The following is a 20,845-nucleotide window of genomic DNA, read 5'->3' as shown; positions in this document are numbered from 1 at the left end:
AATTTCGTTATGCAACAGGCCATAACCTGTTGGCCAAGTCTTATCACAAATCACAATTGCTGAGTGTTGTTGGCTTATGGTATGTGAATAAAAATGGGCGATTTGCGATTGCAATACAGTGGACCCAACGGGAGTATAAACTCGAACCTATAGTGGCATCACATCCGGGAACTATTGCATTTCGCAATCAGAAGGGTACCAATGAGTAACAATATGTGGGTCATCCCTATTGCAATATACGATTGTGATATCACATCGCAACCCGAACTCGTCGAGGGCCGATTCTGAAACACCTTTCCTCCGTCAATTTGTGATTGTGATTTATCATGTCGCATCCCTTCTCTGCTTGGGGATGATTTTGTATCACCCTTCCACCTGTGACTTGTGATTTGTGATATGCAAGGGAAAATAGCAGCCTACCACTTGGCACCTCCTCATTTGGTAAAGGGCATTGCCACATCATCCAATTCTGCCATGTAAACAAGTCAAACTTGAACTTTTACTTGCTCTAACTTCTGCATACGATCTCAAATTTGAGTGTCGTTCGCACCATTAGAATCAAAATGATGAGCTCTTAGATCTAAAGCTAAGTTTAAAAAAAAATTACACTTTGATTTTTGAACATAATTTTGAGCCCCTGATCAGGGCAAGGGGGGAATTGGCCTATTGTTGTCACCTCACTCCGTAAGGGGGGAGACGAGGCCGTCTCATTATCCACCTGACCACCACATTTAACATCCATGTAGTGCGAAGTATGAAATCCACCCAAGGTATGTACACTGTGACAATATTGTTAACTATGTTATTAATATGGCCTACATCTAGCCAAGTGATTAGTATTCATGGGCTTGGCGGTAATGTTGTGGACTTTGAGGTATGTGATACCTAGGTCCTCAACTGTATTATTATTTATGACCTCCTAGATGACCATGAGCCCGATTCTAATCATAAACCTCTATCCTTATCCCTAAACTTGGATATACACACCAACCACATGCAAAAGAATGGTGAGAGCCAAAGGCACACTCGCTTTGAAGAAAGTAAAATAGATCTATTCTTAAAAGATCTAACAAGGGATTTGGGTCCATGCATGGAGCTAGGTTACACTTTTGCAAAGGGAGGGCTAAAATTTGATTTAAGTCTCATCGTGGGATGACCAGGTAGTTGTATCATTGAGATGTTATCCCTACCACCTGTTTCAAATTCCATTGGGGGACACTATGACTCATCATAGTAAGACTAGAAGGATAGGTGTCTGTGATGGTCTCTAGAGGTGTTAGTCATTGGATGAGATACGAGTTTCTTGATTTCTTAAGATTTCACCGTTCCTTTTCACCTCTCGGTGCAATTGCTAATATAAACTACCACCCAATGGAAAAGTCATCTTACCCTAATACTATCATACATACATTTTTCAGTAACAACATTCTTATTTACCATGAGAATGCCTTCTCATGTTACCTAAAATAACTTGTTTTTGTAGCATTAATATTAACATAAACTTCTTAATACCAAAATCAAACTTACAAGAAAGTATAAACTTGTTTAAGTTACACTGTCATCTCAATTTAATTTAATTTAAAAACATACACTCATAAAATTTGATGTGGAAATCCAACCCTAGAAAAAACAACCACCACCACACAAAAATATCTTTGTTACCTTTAAATAATTCAATTAAAACTAACAACTATAAAAACTTTGTATATAAAGTATGCCATATCTTTACATAAAAATAAAAATTAAATATACTAATACAACCTATCTTAATAAGCCAAATATCTAAAACCAAATAATGTGACCTTTAATACCCTAGTCAAGAGAAAACCCTAAGATCGTTTTACAAAGAAATTCAATTTGACAATTATCAATCTTCAAACTTATACAATTATGGATTTTAATTTGCTTTTCCAAAATAGTGACTTGTTATAATAGTGGATTCACAAACCCAAAATTACACACCTTAATAACCATCCTTCAATTAAAATAAAAAGAGATCCCATTCAAGAAATTTGAAAATAATTTTATTCTGAAACATTAATATATTTCTAATTGGAGTGTTGGAATTGGGGATAATGGATGGGGCATCAAAGGCCATTTCCTAGGTGCTCTGAAATCTCAAGCACTAGCTAGAGTTACTATTCAGGATCTAGCACGGTTACTTCATCTTATTTTTTATGTTATGTATAGGTTTTTTGATGTTTGTTTTTTACTTCTTGTAATTTAGTTTATATTTTTTTAAGTATGAACACTATATTTCGTTCTAAAAACAAAATTGTACAAAGGTTATCGGGAAAAACTATCATATAATCTTAGAACCAACACAGATCAATTTCAAACCCATTACAAACTCTTTCCCACTCCATGTTTACATCATAAATTAAACAGAAAGTGTAATCTCACATACTGATTGGAATACAACAAAATACACATGTATCTCCAACTTCAAGCTAAGCGCTACGAGGTCAAAAACGATATGGCCATAGCCAAGAGGATCCCAATAGCTACAAAGAGTCACCATTATCAACAAAAGAAACATACATACCCAACAACATACACATGTATCTCCAACTTCAAGCTAAGTGCTACGGGGTCAAAAATGATATGGCCATAGCCAAGAGGATCCCAATAGCTACAGAGAGTCACCATTATCAACAAAAGAAACATACATACTAATCCAACAAAAGAGCAGCCCAAACGAGTTCTGAACATGTCTACACTTCAAACCAGAGAGCTTTCAAAAACAATCGAAACCAGGAGGCATATTGCTAACCATAGCATCCTCATTCCACATTAAAAGCAATGCAAACCTTCCTTGCACCATGTCAGCGACGCAAGCCAAAAAGAATCCCATGCAAGCCTTCCTTGCACCATGTCAGCGACACAAGCCAAAAAGAATCCCATGCAAGCATAAACAACAGACTTGCCAATACACCATGGTGCACCCATAAAAGAGCTACGCATACACTCCCTGCACATAGAAGCATCACCAGGCTCCTCCCTGACAACCACCAAACTAAGAAACATTGCAAGCGCTCTCCAACTAAGATACACCACCAATTTGCATTCACCAGCAAAATCAGAGATCGAAACCAACCCACCTTACAATGAAAACAAGTACCAGAGGAAGACAAGGAGAGGTCCTCGCCACCCTAAATGAATAGACCACTGAGTTCCTTCATACCTGCTTAGAGTTAATAAACTTCGCGTCCCTACGTATTGGCACACCAACTAAAACACATGAATTAAATTTTACCAAGCCATGTGCCCTCACCAATGCTCCAAGTGTTCCCTTTGAGTTCCTTCATACTTGCTGAGAGTTAATAAACTTCGCGTCCCTACGTATTGGCACACCAACTAAGACACATGAATTAAATTTTACCAAGCCATGTGCCCTCACCAATGCTCCAAGTGTTCCCTTGGCTCATCCATCAATGCAAATATTAAATCTCCACAAACACCCCCATTGAAAAATAATTTAATTTATATTAAATGTCATGAACTCCATAAATATTTAGTTTATATTAATTGTCGTGAACTCCATAATAATAATTGTTTAACAATTTTAATCAACCAACCATTATTTTTGATAAACCAGAAATTAAAACATCCTCTCATAGTGATTGCATGAGTGATATACAATGTCATTGTGAAACAATACAATTACAAATTAAAAAATACAAAGAAAAAAATAACATTTATATTAATAGGAATCCCCACTTAACATTAGATGCAACTTACATACAACTTGTGAGTCAGCCACATCATTTTGTACAAACACATGTGGTCGTGATTAAGTGGATTCAACGGGGTGGAAAATGAGTTTATCTAGAGTTGAAATTCAGAAAAACAATTCGTAAAATTATTGAGTGGGCCATGTGAAAAGGTTCTGGCATAAGAATACATTGAGAATTTATTGGTGGTGTGGCTCCGTATTGACCAGAGAGTAGTATGGACTGCCTTCTCCTTTGCTCAACAGATATGAATGACTTCCCTGCTCAATCACTTTCCCTTCTTGAATCACAGCAATCGAATCTGCTTTCTGAATGGTAGCCAGACGATGAGCTATCACAATGCTCGTTCTCCCCACCATAATTCTGTCCAGTGCCCCCTGAACGATCTTCTCGGACTGGCTGTCCAATGCGCTCGTTGCCTCGTCCAGCAATAAAATGCTCGGGTTCTTTATGATCGCCCTCGCTATCGCAATCCTCTGTTTTTGCCCTCCTGATAGTTGCACTCCTCTGTCTCCGCAGTTTGTTTCGTATCCTTCCTCCAAAGAGCTGCACAAATCCAAAGTATAATTTCACTCAAACTTAGCACAATGCATATAAACGATCAATTTTCAATTGCAGTATTTACCTAATGAAGTCATGAGCATTTGCAGCCTTTGCAGCTTCAATGATCTCTGTCTCGCTTGCATTCTCTTTTCCATAGAGGATGTTGTCTCGAATGCTCCCTGCGAACAGGGTGGGCTCCTGAGCTACCAGAGCTATATGTTTTCTCAGACTCCTCAGATTGAATGTCCTGATGTCTCTGCCATCGATCCCCACAGTCCCTTTTTGTGGGTCATAGAATCTTTCAACCAGTCCAATGATGGTCGATTTTCCTGAACCGCTTTGTCCAACAAGGGCCATGGAGGTGCCCGCTTTTATCCTCAAGCTGAAGTTCTTGAAGATGATGACATCCGGACGAGATGGGTAAGCGAAGTCCACGTTTCTCAAATTCACATCTCCTTCTATTTTGTGCGGCCTCTCGCCCTCGTCATCGTCTGGGTTAATGGCGCTTTCTCTGTCCAGGATGCAGAACACGGATTTGACTGCATCAGAGCCTTTAGCAATGTCGCTGCTCGTACTTCCTGCGTCTGCTATGACTCGTCCAGTGCTCACCAGAATGTAGAAGGTTTGAAAAAAAGCTTTGGCGGTGATAAAACCTTTGTAAACAAGGTGCCCTCCATACCAAAAATCGAGGGCCCAATTGGATAGATTGATGCATTGCGATGATCCCAGAATTACTCCTGCAAGCCAAGATTGTTTGATGCTATCTCTGTGTGGGCCCTCTTGAGATTTCTCGAAAAGATATAGAATTTTCTCCTGTGAAGAGAATGCGCTGATGGTACGATGGTTAGCGACAGCCTCTGCAGCAAGTTGACTGCCCTGATCTTGAGCTTTGAGAGCCCTTTCAGACATGGTCTTGAGGAGAACCTTTCTGGTGTAGAAACATAGTACTGTGAGGGGTTGCGCTGCAATCATTATAATTGCAAGCCGCCATGCTATAATCAAACCCATTGTGAAGGCTACTGCCACAGCGAACACAGTTTGTACAATTAGCGATATACGATCACCAACCAGAGATCTCACCTGTATCACAAAGCCGAAGGTTATATGTTAAAAAAAAAATAGGTTTTTTTTTTTAGTATTTTTTCCGGTCATGTAGGGATTTGTCTGAAGGGATTGGTCTGAATCACATGTTTGAGTTGAATGGGGTGTTTAAATGGCGTTTTTAAGGGTTTTTCATGATACTGAATTCTCAAGGCAGTAGGTTATTTGTTAGACTTTTTTGAGGGTTTTTGGCACATTTTTTGTGTCGATATTGCACAAAATTGTGCAGGTATTTTCTGAAAATCACAAATTTGACTTGTGAACTCTCCACAATCTAAGTGCCTTAAAAATTTTTTAGGGTGTTGAATTCATATAAAGTAAAAAATCCAATTTAAAAATTAAGATTTAACTCAAAAATAATAAAAAATTACATAATTCGAATCTTCAAAAAAAATTTAGTAATTAAACAATTTCTATTACAAATAGCAAAAGTTAATCATTAAAAATTGTAAACCACACATCACTGCTATTTTTTCTGTAAAATCATGTTTAATGGTAAATTGAATTAATGTACAAGACTTTTTGGTTGGTAGGATAAGAAACTTGCTTTAGCCTATATTATAAATGTTAAAGTTATTGACAAAATATATAATTGTTAAAGTTATTGGCAAAATAGAAAATTGTAGCACAATTATTCTACTTTGTGAAAGTCATGTTTCATGGGAAATTGAATTGATATCAGCGGTTTACCTATTTACGGAGAAAGAATGATTTGCATATAGCTGATATGATTGCTAAAGTTTACAGAGTAGAAAATTGTAATATAATTAAATGTATTTTTTTTAGGTCATATTTTATGGGAAATTGAATTGGTGTATAAGATTATTGTTTGGGTAATAAATACTGGTTTGCCTATAATTGATATGATTGTTAAAATTTAAAATTTACAGAATAGAAATACAGGTATAAATCAAATTCATAAGAAATTAAATTGGTATATAAAACTTTTTTATTTGAAGAATAAAGAACCACTTACATATAACTAATATAATTAGTTAAAATCTATAAAGTAGAAAGTTATAACACAGTCAAGTATATTACTTTTTTAAAATTATATGATTGCTAAAATTTACAAACTAAAAAATTATAACACAATCAAATATATTAGTTTTTTAAACCATGTTTAATGGAGTGTATTTAACCTTCTCGTTTTGGAACATGTTTAATAGGGTATATTTAACCTTCTTGTTTGTAGAACCAGGACTCCCATCCATCTATAGTAATTTGAGTACTAAAGTTTATCTAATCTTACACTATAATGAAATCAATAATCTCTCTTTAAACAAACAAAACCATTTGGCCCTGTTTATATCAGAAATCTCTAAATAGAATTAAACCCTTGACCCGTAATTAAATGATTAATCTTTAAACAAAGTTTAGCTGTGTTCAAATCATAAATTTCCAAAGAGAATTGAAACCCTTTCTCGGGACGTTGAATCCCCTAAACGCCAATGAACCTGAACAATCACATATACAAATATTAAAAAATTTAGTTCAGATACTTGCCACATTAGCGTCTGTTGCGAGTCTGGAGCAAACAGCTCCGCTAGAATTCTCGTCCTGATCGAACCATCCAACCTCGAATGTAAGAAGTTTGGACATCATCCGCTCCCGGACCCTTTTCGTCAGATATTCCCCCATAGCTGCTAAATTGTAATGCTGCAAAATATTTACTAAGAAGGAGAATAATCCCAAGCCCACAAAAATGAGGCAGTATTCTCTGATTTTGGATCTGATCTCGTCATGGTCCTTGAAGAAAAATACAGATAGCATAGCCCCAGCAAAGAGAGAAAAAACAGGCTGAACTGCTCCAAAGCCCAAGGCTCCTAAACAGCCTAATAGAGCTTGCTTCCACTCCGGAGCATTCAAAAGCAACAGCCGACGGAATGAAGGGGCAGAATGTACAGAAGACACCGTATCATTGTCCAACAGTTCTGGATTTATTACAGAAACGGATAGGTTCGAACTGGATCTACTTACTAAGCTACAATTCCTATTGTGGCCCCCTGTTTTCTCATCTGCTGCGGCCTGTTGCAGTTGCACCAAAGTAGCGTATGCTCCGTTGGGTCGATGTATCAGATCTTCATGCGGGCCTGCCTCGATCACCTGACCCCCTTGAACAACGGCAATCATGTCGGCATTGCGGATAGTGGAGAGACGATGAGCAACTATAACAGTTGTACGGCTGACTGAAGCTTGGTCTAAGGCCTCATGAACGACCTTCTCAGAGTCGGCATCTAGAGCACTAGTGGCCTCGTCCAGAAGTAGTAGTCGAGGATCTTTGATAATAGCTCTTGCAATAGCTATACGTTGCTTTTGCCCTCCCGAAATTTGAACTCCACGCTGACCCACCTGAATTTCACAAATCAAAGGAACATTATGAAACATACTGTACTTTCCGGAGAGAGATGGGAGTTGAGTAAAAAAAAAATTGCCTTCTCGTTCTTGCAGAATCCAGGAGAGTAGACATGTTATAACTCTGTCACTCCCCTGTATCCTCAGCAGGTTTTCTTTATGTTATAATGACCTTTCGTCTTGGCCTATGCTGATTCCTATCTTTAATCAGCAGGTATTTTGACATTGTATCCCAGATCCATGTTTATAGGACTGACTGGTAATGGATTTTCTCTGTTTTCATGGGCAATTGAGAAATCCCTCTCTCTCTGATATATATATTTTCTCATTTTATAATAGAAAGCAGTTTTTTCTGTGCGAAGAAAAAGACATGTCATAACTCGAGAATCGAAACTAAATGGGAAGAATGACAGCAATCTGTCTCACCCCTCAACCTACAGACACTTGCAACCAAATCAACCAAATCTCACCTGTGTGTCATAACCATCTGGTAGCTGACTGATGAAATTGTGCGCATGGGAAGACTTGGCAGCAGCAATAACCTGGTCCATGCTGGCTCCCTCCTTTCCAAACAAGATGTTCTCTTTGATCGATGTCGCAAAGAGTGCAGGTTCTTGACTTACTAAACCAATTTTGGAACGCAACCATTTCATCTGTAGCGCTTTAATATTCACCCCATCAAGCAGAATCTCTCCTGCCAGTGGATCATAGAACCTCTCTATTAATGCCACAGCTGTAGATTTGCCTGACCCACTTCCTCCCACCAACGCAACGGTCTTGTTAGCGGGAATGGTTAGACAGAAATTGCGAAATATCTTGGACTCTGGTCGAGATGGATATGCAAACTCAACATTTCTAAATTCAACTTCACCGATGACCTCTTTCAATATTTCTCCTTTGGGATCTTCTGAATCAATACTGGGTACTCTGTCAATCATCTCAAAGATCCGTTTACAAGCCACAAGTGCTTCTAAAAAGTATCTGAGATTCGGAAGCGCAGTACCTAGACCTCTGCAATCAAATCAATTAAATTATTCCAGAAATTCAGTACCTAGACCTCTGCAATCAAATCAATTAAATTATTCCAGAAATTCAGTACCTAGACCTCTGCAATCAAATCAATTAAATTATTCCAGAAATTCAGTACCTAGACCTCTGCAAACAAATCAATTAAATTATTTCAGAAATTCAGTACCTAGACCTCTGCAAACAAATCAATTATTGCAAAAAATTTGATTGAGCTTCTTGGAAAGAAAGTAATCAAAAGAGCGAAATTCAGAGTGAGAAAACTTACAATCCACCCATAATTAAGCACATTCCAGTCACGATAACTCTTCCTCCACTTACTCCATGATACATAATCAATCTACTACCATACCAATATGTGAAAGAGCATATACAGAATGTAACTCCTCCTATGCTTCCTATTGCCGTGCCTTTCACAAGACCTTGCTTGAGTCCAAGCTTTACAGTTCCATTAAGCTCGTCTGAGAACTTAGCCATTGTGTTCTCCTCTCCGACGAAAGAAAAAACTGTTCTAATTGTTGAGAAAGCCTGCTCTGCAGTATTACCGGCTCCGTTATAAGCTTCTTTTAATTTATCAGCAATCCCCGCCAAAATTCGGCCATACAATATTCCGGGAATCACCAGCAAGATCACCAAAGGAAAAGCCACTATTGCCAATTTCCATGTCAAATAGAATGCCACAAAATAACTAGCGACGAAGAAAGATAGGTTCATCATGAAATTGGGTAACTGGAGAATGTCCAAAAGAAATCAGTAAGAAATCATGAAGGTGATGTTTATTAATCATTTAATCTATATTAAATTACGCTTTTTATCATCATTCGAAGAATGGGTCATACCTTTTCGCAGAAAACATCCTGTATAACGAGAGTATCATTAGTAACACTGGTAACCACTTCTGAAGTGGTTGTGCCTTCAGTGTCAAAGAATCCCTCGTCCTGCCTCAATACCGCTTTCAAATATTTTCCGCGCATCCGAGATGCCTGCCTTTCACCAGTGATAGTCCAACAGAATGCCTCTGATCAATCAAAAAATCACTCACATTCACATGCAGCATTGAACGATCTTGTTTTTCATAAACGATCTGGAAAGGGCTAAATAGAAAGTAGTTATTATACCCACCTAGAAACGCAAGAAACCAGACAGCAATTGATAAATACACGATATATAAACAGTTCTGCAAAACACAGAGCTCTCGTCATTAATGATTTGATCCATGGAAATGGCTAGCATGGCGTCTGAGCTTTTAAAATAATATGTTACCTTGTTGATATCATGGATGAAATCACTTCCAGATGGGCCATTTCCTATTGTGTCAATCAAATTACTTAATATAAACATCACCGCCGGCAGGGACATTCCATCTCCGATGGCTCCAAAAGTGCCCAACACCATAAGCCACATATCATCTGAATCGGCATACTGGAAAAGTTTCCAAATTGATGGCATATGTGAAACATCATCCTTCTCCGGCTTCTTCGTTTTTCCTGCCAAACTAGACATCTCTGTTGGTTCTCTCGCCAATATATTTTAAGCTTTCTTCAGGTTGTTATGGGCGTTCCAGAACAAAAAGTGGCCCTATTGCCAGCGAGCTTTTTAATTCATTTTCTCCCTCACACACAAATATATATATACACGGTACGCAAGAAAGCCCCAGCTGCAAATGAGTCTGCTCGGGCTACCACCAAGGCCAACGGAACGCCTCTCCGTGAAAATGTCCGCGACATGTCCAGTAGTTAAGTTCGGTCAAGCGTAAACGTAACGCCGTAGTCTAATGATAAAATTGTAAATCCATGTTACAGCAGTCAAATTTCAAAAATTTGGATGTCTTTATAGCGATCAAACTCAAAATTTTCGGTGTTTTAGAGATTTTTGATGGTGCTGAATCTATTTGCATCATAAAAAAACATGATTCAAACACGACTACTAACACTGCTACTGCAGAGTTTTTGGATTTTTTTTTACCAAATTCATGCATTTTAACTATCTAAGTGATTCTACCACCAAGGTTGTACCATCCTACCAGCTCCGTAGACAACATTTTAGTAAAACCCCTTCTAGTTATAACAAAATTGAATGGTAGTTGTAATGAAAGCCTACAAATTTATTCTTCATGAAAATATATATTATTAATTTTATTATAACTAATTAAATTACTGAAAAATATTGATAAACATCCATTTATTATTATTGATAAACATCCATTTATAATAATAAGTATCAAGTTGCTTCTTTGTAAGGCCGTGAAATTAAAAAATAAAATAAAAAATTAATTAAATTATAATTTTTGTTTATTTTTGGGATATCCATCACATTGAGGTTTTTATTGTGAATGTTACACAGCAGCCCGTGGTCCATCATTTTGCCTTGATGATAAGGGTAGTTTGAAATGACAATAAAAATTTCAATGTAATTATACATATTATTAATAATACATACAACTCAATTCATGATAAGTATCAAATTGCTTCTTCTTAAGTTGCTGAAATTAAAAAATCATAAAAATTAATTAAATTATATATATATATATATGTATGTTTATCTTTGAGATATCTATCACATTGAGGTTTTTATTGTGAATGTTACAAACCAATCACTCTAGTCTATTATTTTGCCTTCATGATAAACCACACTAGCTCATTTAAAATGACAATAAAAATTTCAATGTGATTGGTCCTAAAGAGGAAGCACAAAGTAACTATAATCACAAAAGGCTCAATTTAGAAATAAATCATATATATGTATGGGGTAAATTTTATTTCTTTCAAAATTGAAGATTGCAAAAATTATTGAGAAGTCTTAAGTCAACCTTTAGCTAGGGAGACCTAACTAATGCCAAAAAATTATTCTACATAGAGGTACAAGGTAGTTGAGTACTAGGAAAATTAAAATTTAATATAAAAAAGTTGAATAGTTGCCTTGACTAACCATGGAAATAGACATTAGGAACAAAATAGTAGTATAGTAGGATCATGTCATAAACTTAAACAAAAGATGGATGGATGGAGTTACCATGCGAAACGTTGGACGGATCACACATGTTACACAATGTTATTTCGGAAATCTCTAACAATTAAACAAAAAAAATTAATTCCATGGAAACAACCTGCACGGGGTCTTTGTTGTCTCTGGTAGTGCCTCCACTGAGGGTGGTGTGCCCAGATGTTGCTCTATGTGCTCCATCTGTCGATCCAAGTCTTTCATAATATGACTGAGCAAATGCTCAAGGGAATGAAGGATGTTTTCTCGATGCTCATGTCGGTCCAATAGTGTTTGTCCCAAGAGGAACTTCATGTGTGAGTAAAGATCAAATATCTACATATACCGATTAAAACAGTTGCAAGTGTGCCCGATTTCTGGAACCCAATATGCCAACTCAATAAAAACCTATGTGTTTGCGACTTGAAGTCTATGGGAGGAGACTTTTCGCCTGACACAAATTAGCTCTCCTTGGATGGGGTTTAGCATGAGGTCATGAAAGTGGGAGGCATCTTCCTCCAAATAGTGATGCATCCACGTGTTGTCCCTATGGACCTATTCCTGATAATAAGCCACTCCCCTACGAATATGGACATGTTGACGAGGCATGGGGGAGGGGTTAGAGATGGTAAGAAAGCTAAGCACTAGGGGGGGGGAGGAAGGAGTAGCTAAAATCCAAGGAGAGTGCCACATTGTAGGAGCACGAAGGAGAGGATCAACACTAAAAGAAATACATCCAAAGGATGCTACCAACCACGACCACCAAAGAGAGAGAGGAAAACTACAAGTAAAACCCCGTCGGGTTATAGCAAAATTGAATGGTCATTGTAATGAAAACATACAAATTTATTCTTCAAATTTGGCTATATAACTTTTGAAAACTATATTATTAATTTTATTATAATTGATTAATTCGTTGGAAAGAGTTGATAAACATCAATTCATAATAAGTATCAAATTACTTCTTCATAAGTTGTTGAAATTAATAAATCATAAAAATTAATTAAATTGTAATTTTTGCTTCATCTTTGAGATATCCATCACATTGAGGTTTTTATTGTGAAAGTTATGAACGGCCACTGTGGTCCATCTTTTGGCCTTGATGATAAATCACACTGGCTGTTATGAAACCAGCTCAAGAAAAGATAGAAAAGATAGATCAATGCCTTAGAATTCAGCCTCTTCGAGGGGGCAACCTCCTTTACATTACATAAATGAACAATTCTTAGATGTTTCAAATGACAAAACCTCCTTTCTATATATAGGAGTCTAAGTAGTCACAACATAACCCTGCCGACCTAACAATATTAATATAAAGCCACAAAAATAACAATAGAGGGATTCTATGGGGCATAGTAATAACAATATGGGCACAACAATATTAATAAGGGATGCAACTACAATATTAATGGGGTAATCACTAGTATTATAGGGACCCAACATGCCCCTCTCATTCAAAAAAGTGTTGTCCTCAACGCTTGAGTAGTTCTAGATGCTTCTGTATAAAATTCTCATCCTCCCATGTGGAATCTTTAGCAGATAAGTTCTTCCACTTGATAAGATACTCCAAAATTGATTGATTTTGTAGTTGTCAAGTTCTTGTTTCTGTGACTGCTTCTGGTTCCAATATAATTTTTCCTTCCTCGTCAAGTTCTAGCAATATTGTTTGAACTGGGAGCTTGTCATCTATAACCTTCTTTAAACATGAAACATGGAAAACTAGGTGCAATCGAGAAGCTGTAGGAAGATCCAATTTGTATGCCATAGTACCAATCTTTTGCAACACCTTGTACATACCATAATAATTTGGTGATAATTTATTATCCTTCTTAGCTTGAGGGACATTTTCTTATATGGTTGAGTCGTAGGAATACCCAATCACCTACATCAAAACTTCTTTCGCTGCGATGTTGACCTGCCTGTTGTTTCATTCTATTCTGTGCCAACACGAGGTTATCCTTTAAGAGTTGGAGGACTTGTTGTTGATGTTCGATGTGATGTTCTACTGCTTGAACCTTAGAATTTTCTCTTAAATATGATGTAATGGATGGTGGCTGATATCCATAAAGTGCCATAAATGGGGTCATTTTTGTTGTTGTGTGGAAGGAAGTGTTATACCACCATTCAGCCAGAGGCAACCATTTGACCCATTGTGTCTGTTTATCAGATACAAAACAACGAAGATATCCTTCCAAACATTTGTTTACTATCTCAGTTTGCCCATCAGATTGAGGATGATAAGATGAGCTATGAGCTAACTGAGTACCAAGACAAGAAAATAATTCTGTCCAAAAATTTCCAGTGAAAATGGGATCTCTGTCACTTACAATAATCTTTGGGTTTCCATGTAGCTTTTGAATTGTTTCCATAAATGCAATAGATACTGTACTGGATTTAAATGGATGTGATAATGCACAAAAGTGTGCATACTTGGTAAGTCTGTCAACTACCACCATGATGACACTCTTTCCCTCAGACTTGGGTAAACCTGTGATAAAATCCATTGAAACCTCCTCCCAACGTTGGCTTGGAATGGATAAAGGTTGTAATAGACCCAGGGTCTTAATTGTTTCAACTTTATTTTGTTGGCAAACCAAACATTCCGCCACAAAATTTTGAATATCTGATTTAAGGCCATCCCAAAAAAATTCCTTCTTAACCCTGTGGTAAGTTTTTAAAAATCCTGAGTGCCCTCCTAAGGGAGAAGTGTGCAATTCCATAAGAATCTTTTGTTTTAGTTGGGAATTCTTACAGAGGTATAAGCGATCTTTGTACCATAAAGAATCATTTTGCCAGCTAAATGTATTAGACATACTGGAATCTTGTTGTAGCTTTCGAATAAGTGCCCACACTTCTTCGTCATTCTTCCATTCCTCCCTTGCTTTGTTTATCCAATCTGGTTGGATAATAGAAATGGCGCACAACAATGCTTCCACATCCTCATCCTTTCTTGAGAGTGCATCTGCCACCACATTTTTCTTCCCTTTTTTGTAGATGATTTCAAAGTCATAAACCAACATCTTTGTGACCCACTTTTGTTGCTCTTCAGAGGATAATCTTTGTTCTAAAAGGTATTTAAGGCTATCATGATCTGTTTTTACCTTGAAGTGTCTTCCCATTAGGTAGGGTCGTCATTTATTAAGTGCATGGAGTATTGCCAACATTTCCTTCTCATAAATAGCTTTGTGTAAAAAATTTCCCTTGATTGGTTGACTTTCAAAAGCAATGGGTCTTTCATCTTGCATTAAAACAACACCAATTCCATTTCCTGAAGCATCACATTCCACAATAAAGGTTTTTGTGAAGTCTGGTGTAGCTAAGACCGGTGCTTGGCACATTGCCTCTTTAAGATGTTCGAAGGCCTTTGTTGCTTTTGGAGTCCATGAAAATGCATCTTTCTTCAATAATGTTGTTAGAGGTGCTGCTATTCTCCCAGAGAAATCCTCGTAGATGCTTTATGGATGTGGGGATTTTCCATTCCTTAATGGCTTTAATTTTTCTAGGGTCTACCTTAACTCCTTCATGAGATACAATATGACCCAGATACTCCAAAGAAACATTTGGATCTTTTTGCATATAATTGTTTCTCCTCCAATAGTTGTAGCACCCTGTCAACATGTTCAACATGATCCTTCCAAGACTTGCTGTAGATTAGTATATCATCAAAAAATACTAACACAAATTTTCTAAGGAATGGTTTGAAAATGGAATTCATCAAACCTTGAAATGTTGAAGGTGCATTGGTAAGGCCAAAAGGCATGACCAAAAATTCATAATAACCCTCATGAGTTCTAAATGCTGTTTTCAGAATGTCTTCAGTCTTCATTCTGATTTGATGATATCTTGAACGAAGATCCAACTTGGTGAAGTAAATTGATCCATGCAATTCATCCAATAATTCATCAATGACAGGAATCAGAAACTTATCTTTAATAGTGAGCTTTTTGAGCTCCCTATAATCCGGACACATGCGCCATGATCCATCCTTCTTGTGCACTAATACTACTGGAGCAGAGAAAGAACTTTGAATCGGTTGAATTATACCAGCCTCTAGCATTTCTGCAACCATACATTCAATTTCACTCTTTTGGGCATAGGGATATCTGTACGGCCTGATGTTTGGAGGAACACTTCCTGGAATCAGATGAATAGCATGATCATGATCACGAATAGGTGGGAGACCTTTGGAAGTCTCAAATACCTTGGAATGCTTGTTCAAGACTTTTTGGAGATTTGGAGAAATAGATGATTCTAATGTGGAAACATCTAGCGAACATAATTGTGCAATTACACCCCTTTGTTCCTTTTTTAGAAGCTTTGTCATACCATTAGAGCTGATTATCTTTCTGGTTTCCCTGCAATACCCCTTAATTCAACTTCCTTTCCTTCCACAAAAAATTTCATGAAAAGTTCTTGAAAATTAAAAGCTATTGTACCCAAGGATTGTAGCCATTGGACTCCTAGTACAACATCAGCACCTCCCATTGGAATGGAAAGCATTGGGCTAGTCAATACATATTCTCCCATCGATAGCTTGATATTATGGCACTTTCCAGAGCAATTTATTATTCCTCCATTTGCAACCATCACTTGACACTCTGGTGCTAGATATAAGAAGCAATTCAATTCTTTTGCTACCTTACAATCAATAAAATTGTGGGTACTTCCTGAATCAATCAACACTATTACCTTTTTCTTCTTGATTTGTCCTTCTATCTTGATGGTTTGAGGAGTGGTAATTCCAGCCAATGCATTACAAGATATGGTCGGATTCATTTCTTCTTTATCTAGGCTTTGTTCCTGGAGTATATCCTCTTCTTTTGACCTTTCTTGCTCCTTTTCTTCTTCCTCTTCGCAATCTATGTAGAATAATTTCTTCTCAGCACACTTATGACCTTTAGTGTATTTGCTATCACAACTGTAACAAAGCCCTTTTGCTCTTTTTTCTTCCAATTGTTGTGGTGTCAACCTTATAGGTTGTGGAAGACTAGGGGCAACAACACTTCCATCTTTATAGTTGTGAGTGGTATGCTTCTTGGTTGCCATAATTTTGCTTTCTATTTTTCTTGCTAACCTGAATGCCTTCTCTAATGAATCAGGTTCCCAAAGGCGAACATCATGTTGGATATTATCCTTTAAAGACCCTATGAACACATCAATCCTATGCTCCTCTGGAATATTTTTTACCCTTACATTCAATTTTTGGAACTCCTCAATATGCTCCATTATTGAACCCTTTTGTTTGAGACTTATCAATTGGCTAAAAAAAGTGTTGCTTTTTGTATCCTCATAATGTGTTGTCAATTCTTTCGTAAAAATTGCCCCAGTGATAATTTTTTTACGAGAGCAAAGCCATTGATACCATACAAACTGATTTGGTTCCAAATATAAAGTTGCAATACGTACCTTTTGTGTGTTTTGCACATTATTGAGATCAAAAAATTACTCCATCTGTAATATCCATGTTGCGGGATCCTTGCCATCAAACTTCCTCATATAAATTTTTGGAATGTGGTGGGTCTTCGATCCCACATTGGAGTGTATGAAATCATGATTAACATTTCTTTTGTTCACATCATGAGTTTCCTTTACAACCTTTTCACCATTAGTAAGTATTTCTTGTAGAAAATTTGTCAAATCTGTCTCCAAATCTACCATGTCTGTCTTCAAATATGTCTTCAAATCTGCCATGTCTCTCTTCAAATCTATCTTCAAATCATCCATCTTAGCTTCCATGCCCTTTATCTTAGATTCCATGCCATTTATCTTAGCTTCTGTTAGCTTTTGTGAGCGTGACATTTTTTGCACTTGTTCTTGTAATTTTGATATATCATGTAGCATTTCTTCCTCTTCTTCATGAGTCATGCTAGGGATTTCAGGTTGCTTACTAGGTGTTTGCATTTTCTTTCCTCGGGGAATCCGTTACCGATAATAATGCTCTACTATGCCCTTTGAATTCCTTCAAAATAAATTTTCAAACCAATCTTAAGCAAAAATTTAAAAGAATCTACACACCTTTTTTCACTTTGTAGGAGCTCGATATTGCCTCTGATGTATCTCTGTACTTTCAGATCATCCAGTTCTAAAATTGCGACCTGTAGTAGCCCTCTGTGTCCTCTTTCCAATTCCACCAATCTGATCCAAATTGGATTCTCCAAGGAAGAGTTATGCAAAATCTCCCACAGTGACCTGATTATAGACTAGTTCAGTAGAGCGAACTTGTACGATGTGCCACGAGTCACTGTTTTGACCTTTGGCTCTAAAATATATATACAAGAAACTACAGTCCGTCCTCTTTCTGTACCTTCTTACAAAATTTCAATTAGATGCTCTGAGAGAAAGTTATGACGATTTTCCCCAGGTCACCTGTTTGGAATGAAATTCAGGAGTCTACAAGAAGACCAACTTCCTTAGATCATATCTCTGCAAATATAGCATGAACAACTCTGAAATTCGGACTCGAGATTCAGCGCGATTTCTTCTCAATTTTTCTTTTTTTAGCTTCTGAAACATCGCAGAAAAAAATTTATAGCAAAAATGCCACGATGACCTGTTTGGAGCAGTGAAACCCTAGAATCCAAAGCTCTGATACCAAATGTTATGAATCCAGCTCAAGAAAAGATAGAAAAGATAGATCAACGCCTTAGAATTCAGCGCCTTTCGAGGGGGCAACCTCCTTTACATTACATAAATGAACAATTCTTATATGATTCAAATGACAAAACCTCCTTTCTATATATAGGAGTCTAAGTAGTCACAATATAACCCAGTCGACCTAGCAATAATAATATAAAGCCACAAAAATAACAATAGAGGGATTCTATGGGGCACATTAATAACAATATGGGGATAATAGGGGCACAACAATATTAATAAGGGATGCAACTACAATATTAATGGGGTAATCACTAGTATTATAGGGACCCAACACTGGCTGGTTTGAAATGACAATAAAAATTTCAATGTGATTGATCTTAAAGAGGAAGCATAAAGTAACTCTCATCACAAAAGCCTCAATTTAGAAATAAATTATATATAAAAGTCTCACTTTATATATCTATATGTGTGGGGGAGGCGGGGGGCGGTAAATTTTATTTCTTTCAAAATTGAACATTAGAGAAAGTATTGAGAAGTCTTAAGTGAGTCTTTGGCTAGAGATACCTAACCAAAACCAAAAAAATATTCTACATAGAGGTATGAGGTAGCTGAGTACTAGGAAAATCAATATTTAACATACAAAAGCTTAATATTTTCCCTGATCGCCAATGGAAATAGACATTAGGAACAAAACACAAATATAGTAAGATCATGTCATAAACTTAAACAAAAGAATTTAAGTTCATGGCAACAACCTATATGAGGTCTTTGTTGTCTTTGGTAGTGCCTCCACTGAGGGTGGTATGCCCAAATGATTCTCTATGTGCTCCATCTATCTGTCCAAGTCTTTCATAATATGATGGTGCACATGCTCAAGGGAATGAAGAATGTCTGCATGATGCTCATTTTGTTCCAATAGATTTTGTCCCAAGAGGAACTTCATGTGCCAATAAAGATCAATTGTTTGCATATACCGATGAAAACAACTGTAAGTGTGCCCAATTTCTGGAACCCAATCTACCAACTCAATAAAACCTGTGTCTGAGACTTGAAGTCTGTGGGAGGAACCTCTTCTACCAACATAAGTTAGCTCTCCCTAGATGGGGCCTAGCATGAGATCACAAAAGCGGGAGGCAAATTCCTCCAAACAGTGATGCATCCACGTGTTGCCCCTATAGACCCATTCCTGATAATAAGCCACTCCCCTACAAATATGGATGCATTGACGAGGCATAGCAGAGGGGTCAGAGATGGTAAGAAAGCCAAGCACTTAGGCGGGAAAGGAAGGAGTAGCTAAAATCCAAGGAGAGCACCACGATCCACATTGTAGGAGGACAAAAGAGAGGATCAACAGTAAAATAAATACATTCAAAGGATGCTACCAGCCATGACCACCAAAGAGAGAGAGGAAAACTACAACTAAATCCTCATCAGGTTGTAACAAAATTGAATGGTTGTTGTAACGAAAGCAAAAAAAGTATTCTTCAAATTTGACTATATAAATTTAAAAAAATATATTATTAATTTTATTATAATTAATTAAATGGCTAGAAAATGTTGATAAACATCAATTCATAATAAGTATCAAATTACTTCTTCATAAGTTATTGAAATTAAAAAATTAATTAAAATATGATTTTTGCTTCATCTTTGAGATGTCCATCACATTGAGGTTTTATTGTGAATGTTACGAATTAGCCACTGTGGTCCATCATTTGGCCTTGATGATAAATCACATTGGCTAGTTTGAAATGACAATAAAAATTTCAATGTGATTCATCTTAAAGAGGAAGCACAAAGTCACTCTAATCACAAAAGCCTCAATTTGGAAATAAATTATATACAAAAGCCTCACTTTATATATGTGTGTGTGTGTGCGTGGTAAATTTTATTTCATTCAAAATTGAACATTCCAGAAAGTATTGGGAAGCCTTAAGTCATTCCTTGGCTAGAGAGACCTAACCAAAGTCAAAAAAATATTCTACATAGAGATATGAGGTAGTTGAGTATTAGGAAAATAAAAATTTAACATACAAAAGTTGATATTTCCCTGACCGATGATGGAAATAGGCATTAGGGAAAAAAGAACAATTTAGTAGGATCATGTCATGAACTTAAACAAAATAATTTAAGTTCGAGGCAACAACCTAGATGGGGTATTTGTTGTCTTTGGTAGTGCCTCCACTAAGGGTGGTATGCCCAGATGCTTCTCTATGCGCTCCATCTGTCGGTCCAAGTCTTCCATAATATGACAGTGCAAATGCTCAAGGGAATGAAGGATGTTTGCATGATGCTTGTTTTAGTCCAATAGTGTTTTTCCCAAGATGAACTTCATGTGTCAATAAAGATCAATTGTTTGCATACATCGATTAAAATAGCCACAAGCGTGCCCGATTTTTGGAACCCAATCTACCAACTCAATAAAAACTTGTGTCTAAGACTTGAAGTTTGTGGGAGGAGCCTTTTCCCTCAATGCAAGTTAGCTCTCCCTAGATGGGGTCTAGCATGAG

The 20,845-nt window shown here is 37.0% G+C and overlaps 1 protein-coding gene across 1 annotated transcript; it reads right to left on the bottom strand.

The window, feature by feature from the left end:
• Positions 1-3,703: 3,703 nt before the first annotated feature.
• LOC149207084 (ABC transporter B family member 15-like) lies at positions 3,704-10,531 on the bottom strand. Its single transcript, XM_089395662.1, has 8 exons — positions 10,023-10,531; positions 9,882-9,936; positions 9,599-9,777; positions 9,028-9,488; positions 8,204-8,744; positions 6,885-7,730; positions 4,360-5,357; positions 3,704-4,280 (listed from the first exon to the last, which is right to left on the bottom strand). The coding sequence occupies exons 1-8, from the start codon at positions 10,260-10,262 to the stop codon at positions 3,914-3,916; spliced, it is 3,687 nt and encodes a 1,228-aa protein (XP_089251788.1). The 5' UTR covers positions 10,263-10,531; the 3' UTR covers positions 3,704-3,913.
• Positions 10,532-20,845: the final 10,314 nt, after the last annotated feature.

This window comes from Pinus tabuliformis, chromosome 1_2 (assembly GCF_031772625.1).
Source record: "Pinus tabuliformis cultivar Carrire ecotype Pingquan chromosome 1_2, CPIR1, whole genome shotgun sequence".
Taxonomy (NCBI): domain Eukaryota; kingdom Viridiplantae; phylum Streptophyta; class Pinopsida; order Pinales; family Pinaceae; genus Pinus; species Pinus tabuliformis.
This window is presented reverse-complemented; position numbering and strand designations above follow the sequence as displayed.

Bases quoted from the DNA above. Each gene is read 5' to 3' on its own strand.
- LOC149207084 (XM_089395662.1), bottom strand. From the start codon at position 10,262: ATGTCTAGTTTGGCAGGAAAAACGAAGAAGCCGGAGAAGGATGATGTT. The intron at 9,489-9,598 runs GTATGACCCATT...GACATTCTCCAG, and splicing joins AGGATGTTTTCTGCGAAAAG to TTACCCAATTTCATGATGAA. The intron at 8,745-9,027 runs GTAAGTTTTCTC...ATTTGATTGCAG, and splicing joins TGCTTAATTATGGGTGGATT to AGGTCTAGGTACTGCGCTTC.